Source organism: Chlorocebus sabaeus, chromosome 10 (assembly GCF_047675955.1).
Source record: "Chlorocebus sabaeus isolate Y175 chromosome 10, mChlSab1.0.hap1, whole genome shotgun sequence".
Taxonomy (NCBI): Eukaryota; Metazoa; Chordata; class Mammalia; order Primates; family Cercopithecidae; genus Chlorocebus; species Chlorocebus sabaeus.
Genome location: NC_132913.1, coordinates 18,266,770 through 18,291,539, shown reverse-complemented (window position 1 = coordinate 18,291,539; position 24,770 = coordinate 18,266,770). Strand labels below are relative to the sequence as shown.

General features: G+C 42.6%; 2 protein-coding genes across 7 annotated transcripts in view; both read left to right on the top strand.

Moving 5' to 3' along the window:
- NCKAP5 (NCK associated protein 5) overlaps positions 1 to 19,418 on the top strand; it is a 983,546-nt gene extending 964,128 nt beyond the window's left edge. For 5 of the 6 annotated variants that reach the window (XM_073019623.1, XM_073019626.1, XM_073019624.1 and 2 more), the window contains one exon: positions 17,904 to 19,418. In XM_073019623.1, coding sequence (XP_072875724.1) covers positions 17,904 to 18,185 — 282 coding nt within the window. In that variant the 3' untranslated portion in view covers positions 18,186 to 19,418. The remainder of the gene's footprint in view (positions 1 to 17,903) is intronic. The other variant, XM_073019628.1, reaches the window with a different exon arrangement.
- Positions 19,419 to 20,926: 1,508 nt separating this feature from the next.
- The window catches only part of LYPD1 (LY6/PLAUR domain containing 1), a 30,338-nt gene continuing 26,494 nt past the window's right edge, over positions 20,927 to 24,770 (top strand). Inside the window, exons 1-3 of the mRNA XM_007964769.3 lie at positions 20,927 to 21,155; positions 21,262 to 21,330; positions 22,673 to 22,810. Of these exons, the coding sequence (XP_007962960.2) occupies positions 21,104 to 21,155; positions 21,262 to 21,330; positions 22,673 to 22,810 (259 nt within the window). The 5' untranslated portion in view covers positions 20,927 to 21,103. The remainder of the gene's footprint in view (positions 21,156 to 21,261; positions 21,331 to 22,672; positions 22,811 to 24,770) is intronic.

Below are 24,770 nucleotides of genomic sequence, written 5' to 3'. Positions count from 1 at the left end.
CCAACTTTATCCAAGCCTAATTGACATAAGCAAGAGCTGACTTCCTAGGGCGTATTTCTGGTCACAAAAAGATTACTAAACTTCTAAATAGACCAGAACACCTCTAATATTAAACACCGAAACACTTGTGAGCTGTACATGTACTTAAGAAAGCTGAATAAAAACAAGTAAGTCTTTTATTTTCCCAGTTATTCCCGCTCAGGGTTGCAAGTGGCTAGAACCTGTCCCCGCAGTTCAGGACACAAAACAGGAACCCGTCCTGGACAGGATACAGTTCCTTTGCAGAGCACTGATGCTCACTCATGCTGGGACCATGTAGACATACCAGTTCACCTCTCATGCATAGCCTTGGGATGTGAGAGGAACTTGAAGTCCCTGGAGAAAACCCACACAGATATGGGGAGACGTGCCAACTCCACACAGACAGTGGCCTAGCGGGAATTGATTTTTTTTCTCATCAATGTTATAACAAAATAACATTGAACAAAAGGATATTATTCAAAGACTTACTGTTTCTGAGAACAAACAGGCAATTTACCAGAAGACTGGTAGATGTGGAGTATGAGAGAAAGAGAAGAGTCAAAGGTGACTTCAAGTTTTCATATACTAAGATATCATTCTACATCTCATATTAGTTACAGATGCTAAAGAATATGCCTACACCATTAGCAGACAGTTAGATATAATATAGATATTTGGATATCTGTGTATAGATATAATATGTACCTAGCTAGATTTAATTATATGCTGATAATATAGAAATATTTCCTGTGTTTAAATACACACACACACACATACACAAGGATGTAAGATAGCTTTCATCTCAAATGCCAAGGACAATAGGTTGGCAGAGGTTGCTTGAATTATGGTGTTAAGAAGGATTGCGAGGCCTTATCTATGCTTGGAGTAATATAGATGACAGAGACTGAGAGGCAATGCCTGCTAGGGGCATGAGAGGAGTTGGTTGCCACACAACTGCCAGGCATTAGCCATGTCTGCACTGAAGCAATGAGCTCTGAGTAGCAGAGGCAGTGTGAGCCAAGCCTCACCCTCAACTACAGTGCTTCATGAAGGTTCTCTGCTCTAAAAAATAATGGTAACAGCCTATCATGAATCCCTCATGGAAAGAAGGAATCATGATTAAACCGAAGTTCATGAAAAACATGTACTGCATTACCCTTCTCCCTCATCTCTCAGGAATTTCAGGAGAACTTCTTGTGTTAGTTCAGCCCAGTGGGTTACTCATACTAGTGAGTACATGTGGTAACACACCAGTTCTTTTCCCCTTGACCCCTTCATCCTTCTGTGGATGAATCCATGCAGTTCCTATCTTGGGGACAGTTCTTTGAGTTGATAGTCCATTATGAGGTTAATCTAGAGTGAATGGTTGTGTTCACCCACACGTTGTGTGGCATGGCCCCATGCCCTTCTGGTTATTTCCCTACATGCTCTGGAGTCATCTGGGATGCTCTGTGCCTCCAGCAAACCTTCCACTCTGGGTAGGGAGTTCAACCAAAGTAGGAGAAGTAGAGTAGAGGATCTTTTTGGAAACAGGTTTTTTTTTTTGAAACAATGTCTCATTCTACCACCCAGGCTGGAGTACAGTGGTGCGATCATGGCTAACTGCAGCCTCAATCTCCTGGGCTCAATCAGTCCTCCCACCTCTGCCTCCCAAGTAGCTGGGACCACAGGTGCCTGCCACCACACCCAGCTACTTTTTGTATTTTTGTGGAGACAGTTTCACCATGTTGCCCAGGGCAATCTCCAACTCCTGGGCTGAAACGATCTGCCCACCTCGGCCTCCCAAGCAAAGAGGCTTTTAAAATGAAGTCCTGTGCTTCTTCAGCTCAGAGCCAAATCATGTGTTTTGCTGTCTGCACCTCCCTCCCCACCAGGTGATGTAGCTCAGCTTCAAACATCTGCCGCCACCCAACCCCGCAGGCTAAGAACATGGTCCTCACCTCCCCATTTGTCTTTTCCTTGCTTTTACATGTTCTGAGACCTGTTTGAAAATGGGGATTTGGAGGATTATCTTTAATGCTCTATCACTGCCTCTGGTGAATATTAATTCTTGGTTTAACTAATTCAGATAGCAATTAATGTGATTATTACCTGAAAATAAAATATTTTGGTTTTTTGTGTGTTTTTATCTTCAGTGGAATAACAAGTTATTTTATTATTCAAATGGGGCACAGTTGCTGCTGTTTTCAATACGATTTTTAATAAATATGTAAATTCTAAGGTTAATTTACAGCATTCATTGGGAGGCATGATTTTTAAAATGACAAAAATGTGATGGATTGTAAAATTATCCCCCTTAAAAATCATCAGTCATAGTGAACAGAATGTACCAACCTCTTATAATTTTACAGCTTTTTCTTCATCTTATCTTCTGTTAGGGACTCGCTTAAAATTGATTATAAAATGGTATATTTCTTAGGCCATAATTCATTCACAGATTAATTAGATTTTCAGTTAATATCCCATCATCATACGGGATGGAAGCCAAGGGTGTTTTGTAGTTGTTCACAGTTGCGGGAGCAAAACTCTGATTGCCATTCCCAAGCGACTGAAGCCACCAGCACTAATCACTAATCACATTCAGACCACATAAAGCAGAACATCTTTCACTCCATTTCTGTTCTAGTTGGCTCACAACAAGAGATCTTTATTGGCCCTGACCAAGAGACCAAAATAATACTCAAACATTTTTGTGAGGGGGTGATTCTATTTTTTTTTTCTTTCCTTTCTTAAAATGAAATTTCTATAGCCATCCCCGGAAAGCTTCAGAGGAAAGGTGTGTGTGTGTGTGTGTGTGTGTGTGTGTGTGTGTGTGTGTGTGTGTGTGTGTCTGTGTGTAGGTAGGTAGGTAGATGTCCGTGCTTAGCAGGTTTGAATTTAAACATCTTTCTCCCAGTCATTTTCCAATGGGAGCAGCTTTTGGATTATTTTCATGATTTTAAATAATCCTTTGGTAGCACCCAACAGGAATATTTAAGGGACATTTTGCCAGTAACTTCTTTAACACTGATTTAAGGAAAAGTATTTCTCCAGTCACTTAAGAGAACATAGATATACATGGCAGAGAAACTGCACACACTAAATCCAGCAAAGAGGAAACACCAGCCCACTCACATTTAACGATCTGAAACTCTAAGTTTTCACAGAGTTGAAGAAAAGATAATTATCCCCTCTTTCACCCTCCCTCTGGTAGCTGGTGCCAGATCTAGTGTGTGAAAAATTGCTACCTGTTACATTGGTCTGTTCCTGCCATATTGTATCCTTCTGTGCAATACAATTGCACAGGCCAGGCTGAAAGTCTGCAGGTTTGATTTACTTACTCCTTCATTATCCTAGGGATAGAAACCACTGAAGTCACTCAGGCCTCTCAAAATCTCTCATCATCTTTACGGGCCTGCAGTATTCTTTAAACTCATCCCAGTATTTTTAAACCTTCATTCTAAGGCAAATCCCTAATTCATTTTGTTTATAGTGAGGATTTTTTTTTTTTAAATAAAACTGGATATTTTAAAAACCTCACCAACATAGTCTGTCTTTCCATTTCTAAATGGTATGATTCCACTTATTTTGCGTGTTTTAATCTCTAACCTTGCAATCTGTAATGTTGATTATTTCAATGACCTTGGTTTATGATAGTAGAAATGTTCCTTGAAACCATGTTAATCAGATTTTTTTTTAAGAACAAAGTCTATTTTCCTGTTTACTTACTGGTGAAGTTATTATCTCCACTTTCTAAATAAAGGAAACCTAAATGTCTTCTGGATGATTAGACATTAACTACCCCTCAGGAAATAAATGTGGGTTCTCCACCGGAAAGTATGGCAGCTTATCTTAGGAATTCAATGGCTTTCAAGGACATTAAAGGGTGTTAGAGAGGTGAAAGTTAAAGTGATAGGGGGAAAAAGGATGACCAGTAAATAAACATAATTGGCATCCTCCTTGTATTCCACTAGCATTTAGGGACCACCTATGTGCCAGGTGTATTCTGGGCACAAGAGATGTGAAGATAAATAGGCTCAGTCCCTACAAGGGAGATTGAGCTATGGCAACCGATATACACAGTAAACACCCACCATGCCATGAGAATGGTTCACACAGGGATGAAGGGACAACAAGGGGCAGTCATCAGGGCCCTTGGTGAGAAAAGAATTCAGAGGAGATTTCCCTCCTTCTGAGTCTCAAGTGATAAGAGGGTGTTGGCCATCCTAAAAGGTGGGGAGAACACATTAGAGAGAGGAAGATGTACAATCCAGAGCACAGAAACCTTAACCACCTTTCTGGACTCAAAATTTAGCTTGCTGCCATCCTCAGCTGGCTGGCTAAATAATGTGCTTGCTAACTATCTGCATGTTACTGACTTTTTTTTTTTTCCTGAAGTGTTGCTGAGCAGTTTTAATTTTATCTGCAAATCCCTGGATCATTTGAATCCTGATTACTTTTGAGATTGCTTTTTTACCCTTGCCCCTACCCAGCCATTGGGTACTACTTGGTTCAACCCATTGATTCCTGAGCTTGCCTGGGAATAGAGACTTTTCTTCCTCACCTCCCAACTATCCCACCTCTTCCCATAGAGGACCCTATATCTTTGAAACGCCTTTCCATTTCATTGCTGGGAAGGATCTTACACCAACTCCTGGAGTTAAGATCTGTGTCTTCAGCTGTCCACAGACTGGACAAGAGCCATAAATGGATGGCCAGATGACTTTTGCCCTGAGAAATCAGCCCTATTCTCCAGGGAAGCCAAAGCACTTAAATCATGGGAAAGTTGCAATTTCTACTGCAGCTCTCTACCTACTCTGCGAAACCTTGCTTCCATGGAGAGAAGAACAGAAGGAAAGCTTCTTTTGCCCCGAGTATTTGCTGCCTGGCGGGAAGTTGGGAATGTGGGGGAAGAGGGAATTCATTACCATTAATTGTAGTTCCAGGGCCTAGTAAAGCAGAACCATGTTTTTTCTAGGTTGTTGAGAGACGGCATTACCCAGCGCTTCCTTACCTTGATTAATTTGCTCATGAGTCAAGAAGTTTAGAAGGTGCCCTGTCTGCCACCGGAGAAACATTCATTTCCGATGTGGGTGAAGGGCTTAGGTGTGTCCCCCAAGGCCCCTCCACGGATGCCGCCCCAAGAGTCCTATTGAATGGGGCCACTGGTCACACACAAACACATGTGCCACTCTGTTTCTTTTGGACCAAGCTGCTTCCCATCCTGGGATGAACATATTAATGCTTTAGCAAACATTTTTCCTCTGTGCAATTTTTTCCTGGAGGCAGGAGAAAGAGACCTTCTCATTATTTATCTTGAGCGTTTGATAGGCTTCCTTTGAGAAGGTCATTGTCTGCTACAGCAAAATAATCATGGGATTTCTGGACAAGCTGGTAAGAGAAAAATGATTCATTATTTCAAGAATTATTTTGCCTTCAGTCCCCAAAATGGATGAAGGCTTCTAACAATATGTAAGAGAGAGCAAGGCTTAACTTATTATATGAAAGGTTACACTTTAAAGGGAAAAGAAGTTCAAACATTACATTTTTAGCTCTGCTGTGATATCACAGGGGTCAAGGCAGTCCGCCTGTTACCACCACGGTCTTCCGCATGTCACTGTGCTACTCTTTTTGCAAGAGAAGGCCCGCCTGCCCTCCTTCCCTTCTCATCCATTTGGGCTAATGAGATTGGAAGCATTTTTTTTTCAGTTTCTATTCAAGCAGTACCCTTTCCCTCTGGTCCTTTTGGGATGTCAGAACGGATAGCATATTCGTCCATCTATAGACTCAACCCAGTCCTACAGTACTTCTTGCCATGTCACACAACATCTTGCATTTTCACAGCACGGTATATTTTGTCAACTTTTGGGGGGAAGGGGACTGCTTAACCACTCTGAATGGTATCATTACACAGACAAAAAGGCAGTTTATAATACAACTAGTCCATCCATGTCTGGTACCAAGACACCTGTTATGTTGGGTTATTTTTGCAATAAAATTTGTTTAAGTGCAAGCCAGATACTCAGAATGAGGCAGTTTGAGGGATAAAGATACTGAATTTTAAAAGGAAAACTGGAGAGGCTGGGCGATCAATATGACCTTGACTACTCACAAGCCAAATAACTTATGGAAATAATGTAAAGACCCTGTGAACTCTTTGTCTGACAGAAGGGTTTTAAATAATATTTTAAGAAAATGAAAAGCAAACATCCCCTGAACCTTCTTTACAGATTAGATCTGAAATGAAAGACCCTGAGTTACACAATTAACTATTGATTTTGCTGATCCATATTTAATTCTCATAGCAATTGCATTGTGTTTCCACAGCCATGCAGGGCAGACATACTTCTCTTGGAGCAAGGCGCCTTTCACTTTTACATTAATTTAAAAATTAAATTGTTCTGTGCATGTGAGACAAAAATAAAGTTTATTTTTATTGTAGCGAATGGCTGACTTAAACTTGATAAAGTGGCATAAAGCCAGCTGAAGAGAATACGTTTTATAACGCAGTATTCAGGTTGCTGAATGAATATATTTCATGTGGCAGAGAGAGACTAAATAGCATCTGCTAGTACCAGCGCTACCTGGTACTAGAATTTTGTGCTATGACAGCTATAATTTAATCTCCCTACAGTTTAATTTCTTGGTTTGATACATCCAGTAATATTTGTAGGTTTATCACTCAAATAGTCAATCTTGTTGCTGCCTGTAAGAATGTCATCAGCATGATGTTTCCATTCTCACCTGGAAGCACCAAGATGGGTCACCAAGCTTCCTCTCCCTGAAAGAACTAGGAGTCTGAATTTGAGCAAATTGCCTGGACTCGGCTCAGACCAGATGAGGCAACACTTGTTGGCTGAAGAAAGAATTTAAGGAAAGGGTAGATACAATGTTTGTACCATCTATTAGCTTGGCACAATTACTTTTGAACCAACGTAATATCACGGGCCTGCTCTTTTCAACATTTTGCCCCATGAGGAGCTTATTGTATTGGCTGTTGCACCTGGATTTCCATAAAGCAGTGGCAGCTGTTGCCTCACCCAGGCTTGCTGACCAAAGTCTACCTAGAGGTGCAGGAGAAGGCTCCAGATGGCTCAGAGCTGCCAAACCAGCGTGACCGTGGGAGGTGAATCCACATGTCTTTGCTCTTGACAAAAAGGAAATTGCTGTTGCCAAAGTAACCAACAGTCAGACCTCCATTAATCCAAGAGGTGTCCTGGTTTTTGCTGCTAACCTGGAATCTGCCTGCCCTCCTTTTCTTTCCATCCATTTGGGCTAATGAGGTTGGAAGAATGTTTTGTTTTTAGGTTCTATTCAAGCAGTACCCTCTCCCTCTGATCGTTTTGGCATGTCAAAACAGATAGCATATTCATCCATCTATAGACTCAATCCAGTCCTACAGTACTTCTTGCCATGTCACACAAAGTCCTATAGTTTCACAGCACAGGTATATTTTGTCAACTTTGGGGGAAAGGTCTAGGGATAGGAAAGCAACTGTATTATCACAAGTTAGGTGACAATCTGAAATGATCTTATTGCGTGTGTCTCTTCATTATGGAAAAACACATAAAAGAACACTCAGTCAATCCTATGAACTCTAGAAGGAAATGATGTCGTGAAAGATCTATCAGTGGCAATATTCATTGAGCATCTAAGATATTCAAGACACAGTGTTAGAATCTGAGAAGAGAAGCAGAATAAAATCTAGTCCATGCTCTCTTGAGGCTTGCAATTTAGTTGAGAAGTGAGATATGAAAAAAGCCTATACAATAGAATGGATATAAGCTCAGGGTCAGATGAATAATGTGGCCATTTAGGCCAGAAATTCATAGAAAGATCTCTGTGGATGAAATAGCATAGAAACAGAACTAGAAGCTCTTCACTAAAAGCAAAAAAAGTTATCAAATTCGTTTACTATTGACAATAATATGGAATTAGAGAAAAAAGAAGAAATGCTGATTTAGGCTTTCTGCGGTGGTTCACGCCTGTAATCCCAGCACTTTGGGAAGTTGAGATAGGTGGATCACCTGAGGTCAGGTGTTCGAAACCAGCCTGGCCAACGTGGTGAAACCCCATCTCTACTAAAAATACAAAAATTAGCCAGGCATGGAGGTGCACACCTGTAATCCCAGCTACTTGGGAGGCTGAGGCAGGAGAATTGAACCGGGAGGCAGAGGTTGAAGTGAGCCGAGATCACACCACTGCATTCCAGACTGGGTGACAGAGCGAGACTCTGTCTATTTAAAAAAAAAAAAAAAAAAAAAAAAAAGTAAAAAGAAAGAAATTCTGATTTAAACATATCAAATTCAGAAAGTCATTAGACTCAGAAAGGTTAAGAAAGGTGAGTGTAAATAGTAACTAGTTAACCTATGAAAAAAATCTGACTAAATGATGTTGCAGACTGAAAATGGAAGAAGATCAAAAGAAGCTTTAGAAAATCCAGGGAGTTATTCCAAAAATACCACTGGGGTGGGCACATCCACAACTCTGAGTTTGACAGGATATTTGTGTTCTAGGTGCAATTATTAGACCAAAGAGCAGACTGGGTAGATGATTCTAACTCAACGAGGCAGTTTTCAGGGACTCACTTTCCGGTATATCTGATGCTTTGTTCCGTATTTACTTCATATTAAAGAGTCCTTAATGTGTATTCCATGTGACTTTTCTCATCCCCTACTGTATCTGTACTAGATAGAATACTTTCTGGTACATTGTAGGTACTTGGTAAATATCTGAAGAATAAACAAATGATGTGGCAGGAACAGCAGACTCCCTATTTAAGTATTCATTACAATCTGGGTACAGAGTTGAAGTGGTGTCACTGTCATATTGTGGTAGGGCAAGGGATGGAATCCGGAATGGAAGCAGATTCCCGTCGGCAACCTCTCCACCAGCATGTCTCCTCATTCTAGGGCCCCAGTGCTTCCCGGGTAGTGGCCATTAAGAGCATCCTACAGTTGTTGCCATAAACTAGAGTGCAACACAGAATTGATTGTTGAAAGAATCTTTAAAACAATTCCCACCAAAAAAAAAAAAAAAAAAAAAAAAAAAAAAAAACTTCTTTTCAGAATAAGGATCAATAAATTTGTTCCAATTCTGAATTGTCCTGGCTCTCAGGATTCAATATGTCAAATAACTTTATCCAAATGAAAAGCTGACCAGCTCTTGACCTAAAACATGAATTGCAGTAGGAAATGAATCACACATCATTGGAGCAAACATTCTTGCATCCTCCAATATCAGCATGTTCCTGGATGAACCTTAGCTTGCAGTCCCATTTAATTCCACGGCTGTTGTAAAGTGCCTAATAAATTGGGTGCCATAATGCATTGTGGTTCCTAAATGGCCTACCAAACTCTGCTGGAAGGAATTCCAGGTCATCTAGTTATTTATATAGGTTAATGAATAACATAGAATGTTTTTCCCTAGCTTTGGCACTCACAACATACCTCATAAAAACTTAGCACTTTCAGGTATAATTTTATGATGTCCACCAATCTCTAATGGAGATTTTCTTTTGGAAGGAGAACTTCCATGGGAAAAATAGTAGTATAAGCTTTTTTTATATTCACCTGATTCACAAAAAAAAAAATTATTTTTTTCTTTTACAAACAGTCAAAAATCTATCACTCCAAAGTTAAAACATAGAGTTACCATGTTATAATACATAAGTGAGTGCTGCATTTTCATCTGACAAAAGTTCATGGACTTTTTATGCTACAAGCACAGTGACATCTAAGCCTGCCATGGCCCAGCTTGCTGAACAGACAGGTTTAAGACATATTTAAGACATAAAACGATGGAAAGGGTAGTAAAAAAACAAAAGGCTAATCAATCTTTTAAGTCAAGTGAATAGTATATATATTTATTTTTACTCATAATGGTATATATAAATTAAAAGCAGAAAATCTCGATGCCCCCACTCTTGTCAGCTGAAATTCTTATCCTTACTTGAACAGATTTAGAAGTTCTTAGGAACTGCTCAATTCTCATTCCTGCATAAATTATTTAATTAATATTACTGCGCTAGAAGAAAAAGGAATCTAACAACACAGAGAAACATGTTCCAGTTAGTTAAGCTGCTTACGCAGTCTGATAGCAATGAGCTGTCTTGTTTGCCCAATTCTGGATCATCAGAAAATAGTGCACATTTTACTTTTGGAGAAATTGACCACAACTCATCAAATCTGAAGCATTATTAGAGGCAGTCAACCTATGTTTTAAATTATCTTTGTGGATCTGTTCACCCCCTGGAAAACAGAAAATCCAGATTTTAAAATGGGCATTGGAAATGATGATGCTACATCAGAGTTTGCAGAAATCACAAATGTTTTACGTGTTCATATAAGAATTTTACCCCAATTTACACACCTTTCCTCTTCCCAGATGCCTTTCTATGCCATAAACAAATTTGTGGTTATCTTCCTGCTACTTTATCTTCCTCCTAAGGGACATCTCCTCCCATCTTTCCCCCATTTTCCATATATGGAGATGTATCTCATCACTGATAAAATGACTCCTCTTTCCTTCAGTACTCTTGATCTAGTGTTTAAATGTCCTTTGTGGCCATTGTTTATCTTCAAAATGCATCATTTTCCTTTCCACAAGGTGTATTATTTTCTAACAACCCTTCCCACTGACCTTCTGTCTGCTTGCTCTTTTTCTCAAAAAGTAAGTTCATTTTCCCCCTCTGGGTTCAGGGGTTCCAGGAGCGGTCATTGAAAGCCATCGATCACAGTAAAGGACAGCAATACAGTTAATATAGTCATAAAAGCACATCTCTGCTGAAAATTACTCTTTCACCTAATAAAATCTGTTTGCCCTGAGGATACTGAAGAATCTCTAGGACCCCAGTAAGAAAACAGAGTGCCCCCAAGTGCCAAATCACATCTCCCTGAGTGTGGTTGGAGGGAGACAGCGGTTCTCTATTACCAATGCATCACATTAATTTTTCAGAAGGGCAAGTGAAGAGTAATGTGTCCAGTTGAGGTAACAGAGGGAACTGAGCACTAGGAGAAAGTAATTATCAAAGTTGGAATTTGACCAGGTTAACAAGGTTAATATCACAACTCTTGAGAAAAGTGTGGAGGGGTCTCTAGTGATCACCAAAGGTCATTCTATCTATTTTTATGTCTCATCTAGAAAGTAGCTTCACCAGGAATGCAGTAAGAGGTGGCATTAAGGAAGAGATTAACTAGTGCCTCTGAGAAAAGAGAAATGACTTGAGCTGCGTCTTTTCCCTTGAGGTTGGCCTGCCCCTCGCAAATAGCACTTAACATAGACTTTGAAATGTGCACAAGACTTCAACTAAGAGACCTTGGATTAAAATACCTCCTCCCCATTCCCACAGCAAGAACATAACATAAAACTCTTCCCTGAATCCATCTTCCCAGTGCTCAAGATTTGTTCATGAGTAAAGGGATGGGGTAAATCACATGTTCAGCTTCAACCCAAAATCCTTGATTAAACAGACTCTTAGACTTCATTTATTTGCCTCCACGTGGAAGCTCTGCCATCTTTCACACCTGCTGGATCACCTCCTTCCTATTTCTTTGCCCACAGAGAGGCCTCACTGCGCAAACTAACTCCCTGCAGCACCAGAATTTTCCTGCATCTTCTTGGTCTTCATCCATGTATGACTATCTAGTTAAAATCTACATCATACGTAATGAGAGATGGTGGATGGTAGTAGGGGACGCCTTGTACACCTTCTTCTCAATTTTGAATGTTTCCACATGGAAGGAGCTTCCTAGGGTAACCCTCCTGGAATCTCTGGGCCCTGTTATTCACTTCTCCCAGGGAATGAGGGACTGACTTGCCTAGCAAGTTCAGGAAGGGAACTGCAAGTGCTGCTCCCCACTTCTTGCACTTCCCAGCCTCCCTCTGGAATGAGACTGTCAGAAGCACAAAATTCTGTTCTGTTTCTTCATGCTGTAGTTTTTACAGGAAGACACTTGTTTCCCAGCCCAGGGCTGCTGATTACTAAACTTGTCTATTTCTTGGGATCAGTGTTAGGAAACCCACTTCTTTACAGGTGGAAACCTTGTTCTCCAATCAAACTTTCTGCTGGTAAAACTGATCTTTTGGCCTCCCATCAGCCTTTTTCTTTTATTTTTTAAGTCATTGAGAACTAAGGTGGGGAAGAGGGGTGTTCGGGTTGGTTATTGTGCCACCTCAAATTCCAATAATAGGCCCCCAGAACACATCCAATTAAGAATATTTTAGAGTAACAGAGCTTTATAGACTGGGAAGATTCAAAAAACCTTTAATGGGAAGAAACTAAGGGTCAGAGGGTTTACACAACTAATTAGCACAATGTCAGGAATTGCACGCTGGTTTTTAAATACTGAGGTAATATACAGTGATTAAGATCCCAAGTCCTGTAGTCAGACTGTTTCTGCTCAAATCCTGATTGCCTAACTTATTAGCCACATATATGTGGACTAACATTTAGACCTCTCTGTCTGCATTTTCTCATTTGTATAATGGGGATGATAATGGTGCCATCTCATAGGCTTGCTGTTAGGATTAAATGAGATAACTCGTGCAGTGCATTCAACCCAGTACCTGACTCGGAGTAAAAACACTTTATAAATAGGGCTATTTTCCTACCACATGTTTTCTTGATCCATTGGCAGTGAATCTCTATAGCAATAGAGAAATAAGAAATTATGTTGATTAAAGTCCTGTTTGCATTAACTTGTGCTAAGAGCCTCCAATCCTCAATGTAAATGTTAGTGCCCAGCTGAGAAATGATGCTGCATTTGAATTTCACAAATAGATTTGATCTCTTCCTGACATTTACAGTAGATATACTCACCAATATTTTTAAGATATAATCAAAGGATGGAAATGTATTTGAAATAAAGAGTAGCATTTATCATAGAATAAGAATTGATTGCACTATTTCATGAATTTGCTGCTTGTTCTCCTCTACCATGGACAGGAGTTTCCGGCTGTACACACATAACATGTATCTCTTTGAAGCTGATACCATCATGCATGTATTTTTTGCTAGTTTATCACTTGAGTTTTTCTGTATCACCTTATATGTTTTCCACCTCTTCCTTATGGCAAGGGTCCATTATCTCCTCCAGTTTTATCCTTCTTGGTGTTCAGGATATTGCTCTAGTCAGAAATCTCTACTTCATGACTATTGTGAACTGTTAGGAAAAAAAAAAAGCTGCTGTGAATTTTTGTGTGAAAAATCAGAAAACTAAGTTTTCAGGCCTAATTTCACTTGGATTTGAATCTGTGTGAATCACAGATTCCATAAATATCACATGGAAAGTACAGTTGACTCTGGCCACCCTGACCTTCCAGGCTGATGGAAGAGCAAAGTGAGATCATAGATGAGAACGTGGTTTGGAAGTCAAAGCTTTTTATAACCCACATACTGGCTGATACTTTCATGAGTCGGGTTGAGTTTCCTAGAACCTCTTGGGGTACGCATGTCTCTATTTCTCTTTATAGTGATTGTCTACTACAGAATCCCCAAAGGGAGGATTACCCTCTGGGCAACTCCTGATCCTGAAGTATACTACACAGTGTTGTACAGATGCAATAGGGGCATAATAGATGGATATTTATTGGAATGCCCTCCCTCCTCCTTGCTGTATATTTCAATCCTATTTGCCCTTCAAAACCATTCCAAGAGCATCCTCTTCTATAAAACTTCCTCTGAGAATCAAGACCACAAGAGTATTTGCACAAAGCTGGTCACATAGTAGATAGGTTTGATTGAATGACTGCTTGACTACAAGGAGTTAAATTAATAAAGGTCTAATTCTCAAGAGATTTCTGAAGAATATATCACTATATACTTCTTGCTCGAATTATCACTAATAATTCCATGGTTACACTAAAGGCAGGAAAATATTTTAAGAACATGCAAAGCTATTTATTTAAACTTGAAAACGTATTTTCGTCTTGCCTGTTTAGTCCTACTTTTATTCCCAAGTGCAGTTTAAAAAAAAAAAAAAAAAAAATTCCACCAAAAAGTCATCTGTACAACTGTTGCCACCTATAGGTGACAGATGTAGTATATTAATTTCATCATCATTCTGATGAAGCACGACACAGGAAGGAATTGGCAATGTTTTATGGAACCTACACAATTCTTGTCAAACACTAATCTTCACTGGATCTATCACTATTGTTTTTGATCTGTAATTGCTATTTCAGATGCTTCCCTTAAAGGTAATATTGTCTAATATTCATAAAGTACTTTTCCAAGATGAAAGTTGAGAGCTTCATCTCTGCAGGTAGATGGCCTAGATCTAAATCTAAAGTCCATCCCATACTGCTACAGGACCTTAAACAAGTCACTTACCTTCCTCCAGCCTTGGTTGCCTGTAAATGGAGATACTAATGGCACCCACCCTGTAGAATTCATGTGAGGATGGAAACATATAATCTATGCACTATGCTTAGCAGGGTGTCTATACAGAACACACACTGTTAAATGGTAACTGTTATGACCGTGATTCGTTTGCAAAGCACTTTCACATATAGTTGCTGCAAACTGATGTGCATTATTTTGTTATCATGTGCCAGATAGATCATTAACACATTATTTTTTCACCTCAATCCCTCCTTATATGTTAAATCTAAATGTTATTCAACTACAAAATTTTTAAAATATCTGAGATCTGACAAGATAATATTGAGGTTCGGTATGCTCCTATAGGCAGAAAAGTAAGCCACTTCATTGCTTTTATTCTTAGCTGGCAGACCACTTGAGGAGCCCAGAGACATAGTTAAGACTCTTCTGATGCCAGGGGAAGTCTCCATTAAGAAACTACTGATGATTTAGCACTGGACTAGGCCTTTGAAAAGAAAGCTGGGGAAGCAGAATAGGGGAGTGGAGGAGGCAAGGTAGGACACTGTAAAAAAAAAAAAAAAAGGGGGGGGAGATAAAATAACATCCCTGGCTCAGAATCTCAAACAGTGCAAATATTTCAATTTGGTGTGTATACTGGGTATTTTGTGATTGTTTTCTTTAAATGTGAGCCAATAATTAAAAGCCAGTGAATTTTAAATACAAGCAAATATTGATCTAGATGTATCTCCTCACCTTTGAAATCAAAAGATCTGCACCCACGTTTCTGCACAGCTAGATCTAAGTAGCTGCTACTGCCTTTAGATCCAGCACGTGCTCCTGAGCTGGCTGCAGCCCTCACCACTCCTTATGACTGCTCTGCCTGGAGGCTGAAAGCTAGTTGGCCCCTATGGTCACTTTTGCACGGATGTTGTTTTTACAGTCAAGTAATATGTCTGCACTCACTTTTCATCAAAACTCTAAAAATAAAAGGAAGCCCGAGAAGGTCATGTTTCTTGTTTGCTTTTTTTAAAATAATAATAATAATAATGGTCCCTTCTTTCATTTCTGTAACCTCCCTGTCAGGTGTAGGTTTTCTTTGTTATAATTAACTGAAGCAACAAATCTGCAAGCCTGAAACATTTGAAAACCTGATGACAGCGAGTGTTTTAATGGCAATTAACTCTTTCCATATTCCACCATTTCACAACGAATTATATTTTCCACCTGTCTGTCTTCCCGCCAGGGCTCATGTTCTTCTAGACCAGTGGGTCTCACATTTCAGTATGTATCAGAATCACCTGGTCATCTTGTTAAAAACTGATTGCTGGCCCTCGGAGTTTCTGATGTAGTAGGTCTAGGTGGGATCCAGGAACTTGCATTTCTAGCAGATTCCTTGGTGATTTTGATGTTGCTGGTCTGGGGAACCCACTTTGAGAACCACCATTCTAGAATAAGAATCCAGCCTTACATTTACTGTGCACCTACTACTCTCTGCCAGAGCTTTAAAGTTCTTTATTTCTAATACGTATTGCAATCCTGAAATAAAGATGTGTCTTATCACCATTTTACACCTGAAGAAGGATGCTTGTAGCACTCAGCCCATGAAAGGGCCAAGCTGAAATTGAAGCTCAGCCTGTCTGCCCTCAGGGCCTCAACGATCCCCTGCAGGGCACAGTTTTATTCAGCTGTGTATCCTCAGTACCAAAGCCTTCAGCCTGCCTTGCAGTAGCTTCTCTAATGAGTGTGTGTTGAATGAATTTGAGATCCACATAGATGAGAAATAGGTAAGAAAAATACTTGTGGTTCTTAAATGAAGAAAAAGGGAGAAGACATCCAGGTAAAGAGAAAATTGCATTGAATGCCCTTTATTTACCTACATTTGGTAAATGTAGGCAAATTGGCATAGTATTAAACTGGGCCCTTGGATGGAGTTATTTCTAATTATGGAGCCACTTTTCTGTAATCAGCTAGAAGTCTGTTCCTTAGCCTGCCTCTGGTTTCAGGGTAGCTGTTTGAGATTGAAAATTAGCTCCATGAGTAATGCTTGTGCACGTTAACAGTATAATGAAATAAGCACGAGATCTAGGATGATTTTCAAATCTTCCCGTAGAATTATACCATTTCCTATAGCAGAGAAATTCTGCCCGTGTCTGCTCTTGGAACACAGAAGCCATCCACTTCCATCTCTCTCTTCTCTTTCTGTTAAATATTTAGCATGTGAGAATCCATAGGCTTTGACTCTATCTATTTTCCCCAATCAAAACACAGTTTCCTCATTGCAACCTTGTAAGTCCAGCATAATAATGTTGGGGGTGGGGAGCATGGTGCACAGCAGAACTGCACATGTTAGAGACGGTTTGGCAAGTTATTTAAGTGGAATTTTTGGGTAACAAAATGGAAAACAGGACATTTTGTCCTTTATTACGTAAGAACATGGTTTAATGGAAAGAACAAGAGCGTGGAAGGCAGCCAGACAGAAATTCAAATCCTGTTCTCTGCCACTTGCTGGGCAACCTTTGGCAAATATCGCTGTCACTCTGAGCCTTGCGTGCCTTCTGTTTAAAATGGGGATGTTTACCTTGCAGGTTTGTGAAACAGCTGATAGAATCTGTTAAGTGTCTTTTACCTAGTGGATGCTTAATAAATGATAACACTTACTATCATCTCTAAGACCCTGGGCCTGCTTCTTTCTTGTGTTTGGATGGAATTTCTGCTGCAAAGAGGAAAAGAAGATGAGAAACATTGTAGACACTTATACACATCTGTTCTTGTCATTGTTTTTGGCATCAGTGCCTCCCTCTGTCCTCACCTTAGCCCTTAGGAGCCAACTGAGCAACCGAATATATTTATGTTTACAGGGTTTACCTATAATAATTATTGAATTTGGTTGTGGTGCTTTATAACATCACACAGGGTATTCATAACAGTAATATCCCAGTGTAAACTGGTATTACTAGACCTTCTGGAGCAGAGGGGTTACTCAGCTGTTCACCTGCCACTTTAATTTTTAAGCCCTTGGGCCTTCTGGGATCTACACCCAAAAACCTGGAGATCTCTTTCAAGTATCTTAAGTCCCATAAAGGGACAAAATACCAAAATGGCAGTGCTTCTAACAAGCTTAACATGTATTCGAAAATGGCAAGTTAAGGGATTTTTATGTCTTCTTTTAAAAAAAAAAAAATTACCATAACTTCTGGCTGAAATTCAATCCCTACTCATATTTAGAAAAAGTACAACTAATAGTTAGCAAGGAAAGAGAGGAGTTTGAAACTTTGATGAAGAAAAATAAGGCACTTTACCTGAACAAATTTCAAATGGATCCATTTAAAATGAAATTAAGTGGCACTTAACTGGTTTGCAAATTGGGACCTATTTATCTCAGTAAAATGATTAAAGTCCTGATTTATCCCTAAAATTGGCTTTATTATTACATTTAATTATACTAGAAGATTGTTAAAGACTTGTAGGTTTTCTCTATCCCTTTAAACTGTACTTTATACAGACAATAATTGAATATTAGATAGAATAACTTGATTTTCCAAAGAAATATGTTTCTAATATTTTCTTCGTTTTATTGCAGAAATTGAAACAACTTGAAGAAACAAAAGACGATCCCGAGAATAGATTATCGAAAATTTCCCTGGAGTCATTCAATAAATTTCACAGCAATACTGTGATTTTATTAGAAAAAGAGAAGAACTCTCTGAACAAGGTTGAAGGACAGAAGGAAGAAAAAGAAAAAAATGAAGAGACATCTTTGAGTAGTTCAGATAGGCCTGGGGTAGACAACTTGGAATCTTTGAGTGATTCTTTATATGATAGCTTCTCTTCCTGTGCCAGTCAAGGTTCAAATGATGTATAAAGGACTTCTCTTCCCTTAGTGAGCTGGGACTGGAGAGCTTAAGAAATGAGGGCTGGGGGTGGTGGGGGGTGTGCTGCTGGGTAGAGCTGACAATAATAAACTATTGAAGGACCAGAGCCTTCATTGTCTAATTCACAGCAGGCAACCCACCAGAGCTCATATCTCTGACAGGGCAATAAAGATAGACTCCATTTATTGTGTTTCAAGAGGATTAAGCGTAAACACACCTATGATACAGAATCCTTAATTTTGCACTTTTTTTGAATATTTGTACAGAAGTTGTAAATTTTTTGGAAGAGAAATTATATTTGTAGCAAAAAAAAAAACAGACAGCAATAAATGGAATCAGCGCCATGCTCTTGAAATAATGTACTAAGTCTTAGAAGTTGATGATAATATATATTTTTTAAAATCCCAACTGAAGTTTTTGTGATGTTCATTGTCCTGGTCCTCAAATTGTTTGTGGGTACACTCTGTAAACCTACAACAGGGCCTGCCAAAAAACCAGAGGGTTCCTTCCTCCTCATCTCCATCTCATAAATCTCAATTTGATAGAAATGTTCATTTTAGTGCAATTTCAGATTCGTTGCCAGAGATTCAGGTGATAGTAATCGGTGTAATTCTGCTTCTGCTGAAAAATGAAAAGGGTCCTAAAGTGTGGACACTGATTGGGAGTGTGTCATTGTATCAGAAATGACCGAATTTTATTCCTAATAACAGCTTTTCCTTCCAGACATTTCTTTAGATTGTCTTCTACTTAGTGCTTCTCTATGATCCTATTATTTGATTTTTATCTTCTTGCTCTTTTTATTAAAATCTGGGCACTCTAAAAATGAAAGCAAATTTCTATTTGCAGTGTTCACTTTTAAAAATAAAATTAATGGTGCTACGAAGAATTCTTTTTAATATCCTTTTTTTCTACAAAGACTGTTTATATGTAAGGATAAATTCTATTTTAAAGGTTATGTGTATTTTTTCTAGATGTGAACTATTTATAATTGCTTATGTACAGGAGCTTGTAAACTAGGCACAATAGAAATATTTTTAGGATCTATATGGCTACTTTAGCACATAATTGTTTCTTTAAAGAGTATTGTATGATCAGTGTTATTTGGTTAATTTGTGCAATTTGTTTTATTTTATCTTAAATGAAAATTATGTAAAATGTCCTTGTCTTTCAGACTTTAAAAAATCATTTTGTTTTCTTTCTGAATAAAAGTTTTATCACAATTGCACCCTCTGAAAACTGAAAATAACTTGCTCAAGGACCTTTTGGCCCAGTCAGTTACTTGAATCATGACTCACACGTGCTCTTCCGATGGGTTTCCCGAAGGAATAAATAAACTGGCCCTTTTGCTCTAGAGATAGTAATTTAGCCAATTTTAAGATCAGAGTCTGCAGACAGGTGAGTAATGGTCAAAGCATTTCAGTCTCCCCGAGGGGTTAACCAAATAGAAATGAAAGAAGGGGGGAGGGAGGGAGAGAAGGAGCCCGAGGCAGACATGGAGTGATCTCTGCAGAGGAATTACAAAGCAAGTCATTTAAGCTCCTTTCCAGACCGGCTCAGCTGGGAGGATGCAAAAATAAATGATCAGCGTCCCGGCCGGAGAGAGCTGCCCCAAGAAGTGGCCGCGGGAGAAATGGGTGAAAAGGGGCAAAGCTTAGGAGGCGATTTCCACGGAAATGGACGCTCCCTAAGGATGTGGGGAAAGGGGGTGGGAATGTGCGGATTGGGGGCGGGGGCACCAACGCACTCCGGCAGGCAAGCGGCCTCCCGCAACACCTGCTGCAAGACTGGGGAAGGAAGGCGAAGATAGCACCGGGGCATCCCTGGGAGTACGCAAGGTGGGTCACTTGGACTTTGCGGAAAGAAGAGGAATTTCAGGGGTGTGGGGAGCAGCCAGAGGCCGAGTCCGAGGCTGGGATGGCCTTCCGGGAGAGGACGTGGGAGTATGTACTAATAATCGGTGGCTTTGGAGAAAACAGGATGGAGCCGGTCGGCGTTTTGGCGACAAGGAATGGAGAAAAACAACCCTCTTCTTTACCCTGATTTGCTTTCTGGTGGGACCTCACGGCAGGTGCCCCCGGGACGGCGTTCTCCTAGGCTAGGCGACCAGGGCGGTGTCAATGCACCCTCCAGCGGTGCGCGCAGGCGGGAGAAGGGAGGGTGGCCCGGGCAAGTGCGACAGTCAAGGCAGTGTCCCCACCACACCCCCATCCAGACTGGCCATGCCGAGCTGGTTCTTGACAGAAGGCCTCGGAGGAAGAGGGGGCACAGCTGCACAGGACACCCTAGGGAGCCTGCGAGCGTGGAACTTTGCCAGGCGCACGGGAACGTGCTCCCCTCCTGTCAGCCTCCCGGGGCGCCAGGCTCCAGCGGCCCGCAGTGGGACCGTCTCAGCGGTGTGGGCTGGACCCAGTCGCTGGGGGTACTGACCAGTCCTGGAAGGCGCAGAGGACGTGGAGTGGGGAGGCCGCGTCCCTATATGCGAAGGGCCAGCCGGGCACGCAGTCCTCAGACCCTAGTCCGCACCCGGCAGGTCCCCACGGCACCTGCTGCGCCCTCCCCGCCGCTCCCCCAATCTCCAGCCTCTTCACCTCAGCTACCAGTCCTCTCCCGCCCCCCCGGCGCCCCTTTCCCAGGAACGTGCGGAGGCGGGAGAAGAGGAAGACAGGAAGGGGGTGGGGATGTAGAGAGACGGTCCCAGCCTTCCCCGCCCGCCACCCCCACCCCAACTCGGCGGCCGTCACGTGGTGCCTGGAGTGGGAGGTGGGGAGAAAAGGCGAGACTTTTGTGGGTGCTCTGCATCGCCAGTAGTTCCTTCAGTCTCAGCCGCCAACTCCGGAGGCGCGGTGCTCGGCCCGGCAGCGCGAGCGGGAGGAGCGGAGACCCGCAGCCAGGAGCCCGAGCGCGGGCGATGCAGGCGCCGCGAGCGGCACCTGCGGCTCCTCTAAGCTACGACCGTCGTCTCGGCGGCAGCAGCGCGGGCCCCAGCAGCCTCGGCAGCCACAGCCGCTGCAGCCGGGGCAGCCTCCGCTGCGGTCGCCTCCTCTGATGCGCCTACCCGCTCCCGGTCCCGGGACTCCGGGAGAATGTGGGTCCTAGGCATCGCGGCAACTTTTTGCGGATTGTTCTTGCTTCCAGGTGAGAATGCCCAGAGGCCAGCAGCCGGCGCCAGGTGCGCACAGTCCATCTACCAGCCAGCCCTTTTGCCCCCCAAGGCGCCCACCTGGGGCCAGCCCTGCCCTGGGGCTGCCCAGCGGGAGTTGGGCGGCGGCGACTGGTGCCCCGGGGCGCGAGGCTGGGAAAGTGTCCAAGTCCCGCGCTGCAGGAGAGCCGGGAGCGGCGGGTTCGCCGGACTCCGGGCTACAGCTTCTCGGGCTGCACGGTCGGCAGAAGCTGGGCTTGGGAGGAGGGAGGGTCCGAGCCGTGCTGGGGTCTCGGCGAGGAAGAGGGGGCGACATCTCCCGAACCCCGCCAAGTTGTCTGGTGCCTCCGGCACCCGGTGGGAGTGGCGCCGCCGACAGGTGAGCGGCGCGCTAGGCAGCCTGCGGCCGCGCTGAAGCTGGGTTGCTGCGCTTAGAGTGCGATAGATGTGGGGCAGCGGGAGCGCGGGCAGTTGGGTCTAGACAGGAGCGCGTACACCGAGAACAGCCAGGACGAAGCGACCAGAGGCGCAAAGGTCTCGCGTCCTCTCTCCAGTTCGCCTACTGGCTCCCGACTAAGCTCTGCAGAGCTGGGACCCCGACCACCCACCCTAGCCGAACGGTTGCCCTGAAAGCCGGGGCCTGGAAGAAAGGGCCGCGGGGTCTGGATTCAGGGTGTGCGCGCTCACAAACGCCCTCTCCCACCCTCTGTGGCCACCCGAGTCGCCGCGGGGACGGCCCTGGAGAAGGGCCGCAGACCCGGGCTCGGGGACTTGCGGCGCAACAGCACTTGGCGTCTGGCACCTCCACCCTTGTTCCCAGGTGGTCGCTCAGGAATCCTCAGAGCCCTGGCACAGAAACGCTGACTTTAAAATTTAAATAAATAAAAACTGAAAAGACGTCTGCGAATGTAATCACGAATGGTGCCAAAATAGTAATTAAGTAATTTGTAACCAATTAGCAATTAGGCAAATCCTTTGGCTTTGGCTGGAGCTAACGCACGTCTCCAGAGCTACTTCGCTCTTCGGGTGGTACCATCCCCACCCTCCTTTCAACTTCTTGGGAAAAGGCCTGGGGTGGTGTTGAATGGGCTCTTCGTGTCTAGAGCCGGGGTCCAGAGGTGGCAGGCACTATTCCATTTTGTCCTAAAGGACCCTAGGTACCCGCGCCGCCCCCTGCCGGTTTCAGCCACATCTGGCCCTACCCGGAGACCCAGGAGTGCAGAGCCCCAAGCCTCCCAGAGGCCGGGAGCCGCCGCGCTCTGGGGCGTGGGATGGTCGTGATTTCCGGGGTGGGCTCTGTGGGGGCCGGATCTGAACCCGACTGCGTCTGTCTCGCAGGCTTTGCGCTGCAAATCCAGTGCTACCAGTGTGAAGAATTCCAGCTGAACAACGACTGCTCCTCCCCTGAGTTCATCGTGAATTGCACGGTGAACGTTCAAGATATGTGTCAGAAAGAAGTGATGGAGCAAAGTGCCGGTAAGAGCCTGGCAGCCCTCCCCCTCGCTCTTAAGCCTGGGCTCTGGGGTGGGAGTGAGGGGGCCATTAAATAACAGGAAAAAGGACTGACTTTGATTTAATGCCCACACACTGGTTATCGCAGATTTACTTTTACAGTGCTGGGAAAATGAAGAGTTCCAAGTTACTTTAATCTCATGAATTACCAGGGCTTCTCCCCAAGGGTCTTGGGAGGGGAAGTGCATTTAAATTAGTGGCTCTCCTCTTTTTATTTACTCTCTTCACCTCCCTATGCTACAAGCTGATGGAGATAGAAAATATATGGCTAACCAGCCCTGGCTTGGGCAACTAGACAGTAGCCTGTGAGCATTGGCAGCCTGAAATATGGAGCTAGTTGAAGTTCCCAGAGGTCAGAGCTTGAAAAATGTGTTTTGTCATAGAGGCACGCCATATTTCCTTGAAGAACACTACAGGATCTTTATTTAATTTTAGAACTAATGCATCAACTTCCAGGCACAAATTGCCAAGATCTTTCAAAGGAATGCCGTTCTCGGCCCTACCAGCTTAGCTGCTGGCTGGCTGAGAAGAGGGCCTGAGCGTCCTGTGAGGGACGAAGGGGTCTTGTGGGATAGCCCTTACTCCCTCTAGCTGACCAAGGGTCTTCTCGCTGAGGTAGAACTTTCCAACCCTCCCCCAGCTCCCTACCCCAGCTGTCTTATTAGAACTCAAAGTTCCCCAAATTATAACCGGAACTTTGGGAGAATAGGTGGAGCTGTTACTTCAGTTTCAAGGTCAAAACCATAAACACAGACGTTGCCATTTTAAGGATATTGAAAAGATGGGAAATAGCGTAACTTTATGGCTGATATTGAATGAACCAAAGCCCCCACTTCCCTTTAGTTCTGTGAACTGCCTGCAGAACCCGGCGAAGTGATTAGAACTGTTATATGATTCCCTTTACCCACTGGCAAATCGATGCAAGGACTCTAGTTTTAAAGCCAACAGCTTGGGAAAGTTGTTTCTTCTCAGAGAAGGGCCTGGAAATGTCATATTGCTATCCTCATGGTTATTTGGAAAGCAGATGCCAGCTTGTCACTGCGCTGTGTTGTGGTGTGTGTGTAGTTGTAAGGGCTGTTTTTATAGGTCATTATTTGTTGCACCAAAATCACTCTTCTGGGAAGCCTGAGACATACTGGCTCTCAAGCGTAATGTGTCCCAAGAAAAGGAGTAAACATCATTTTGGCACATGGGATTTGGGCTATTAATAATGCAAAACAAAACAAACTTGGCGATAATTCTTCAGTTAAGATTGATAGGGATAATTTGAACAAATGGGGTTTTTTTCTACTTGTATTTCTTTCCTACGTTTTACCTGAGCAAAAAATTTACTGCCTTTCTACCAGAGGGACTGCTGTGATTTTAGTCAGAATTACTGTTAACACTTTATTGTTACGTTCAAATATTTGCAGCTTTCTTGAGACAGTAGTTTAGAGCCAGACAGAATGTACTGTGGACACGTTAAGAACTTCTTCAGAGTCCACAAGGCCACTGCTTACCTGGGTGTCATGTTTTATCACCTAGGATATGGTCGAGAAAGGGATGTAAGCTAAATGTGAGTCAGAGAGGTTCTTTTTCTGAGAGACATTTCTTCCTCTGTAAAAGTGTATCTAAGATGAATACTACACACTCCATTTTCAAAGTGCTGTTTTTCATCTTGCCTCATTCTGTCCTCAAAACCACTCTGTAAAAGAAGCAGAGGAGGCATTTTAACTTCCATTTTATCCACAGAAACTTCAGCACAGTCTTCACGTGCCTGGCCTAAGGTTGCTCATTTTCTGTAAGCTCGGACAAGGTGGGCATCTTGTCTCCAAACCAGGTCCCTCAGGCCACAGGTCACAGCCCAACAGGTCGAGACAGAATCAATAAGGCAGTTTCAATTGTGAAGTTTGATAAACAGAAGCAGTCGACGAACTCAAAGGAA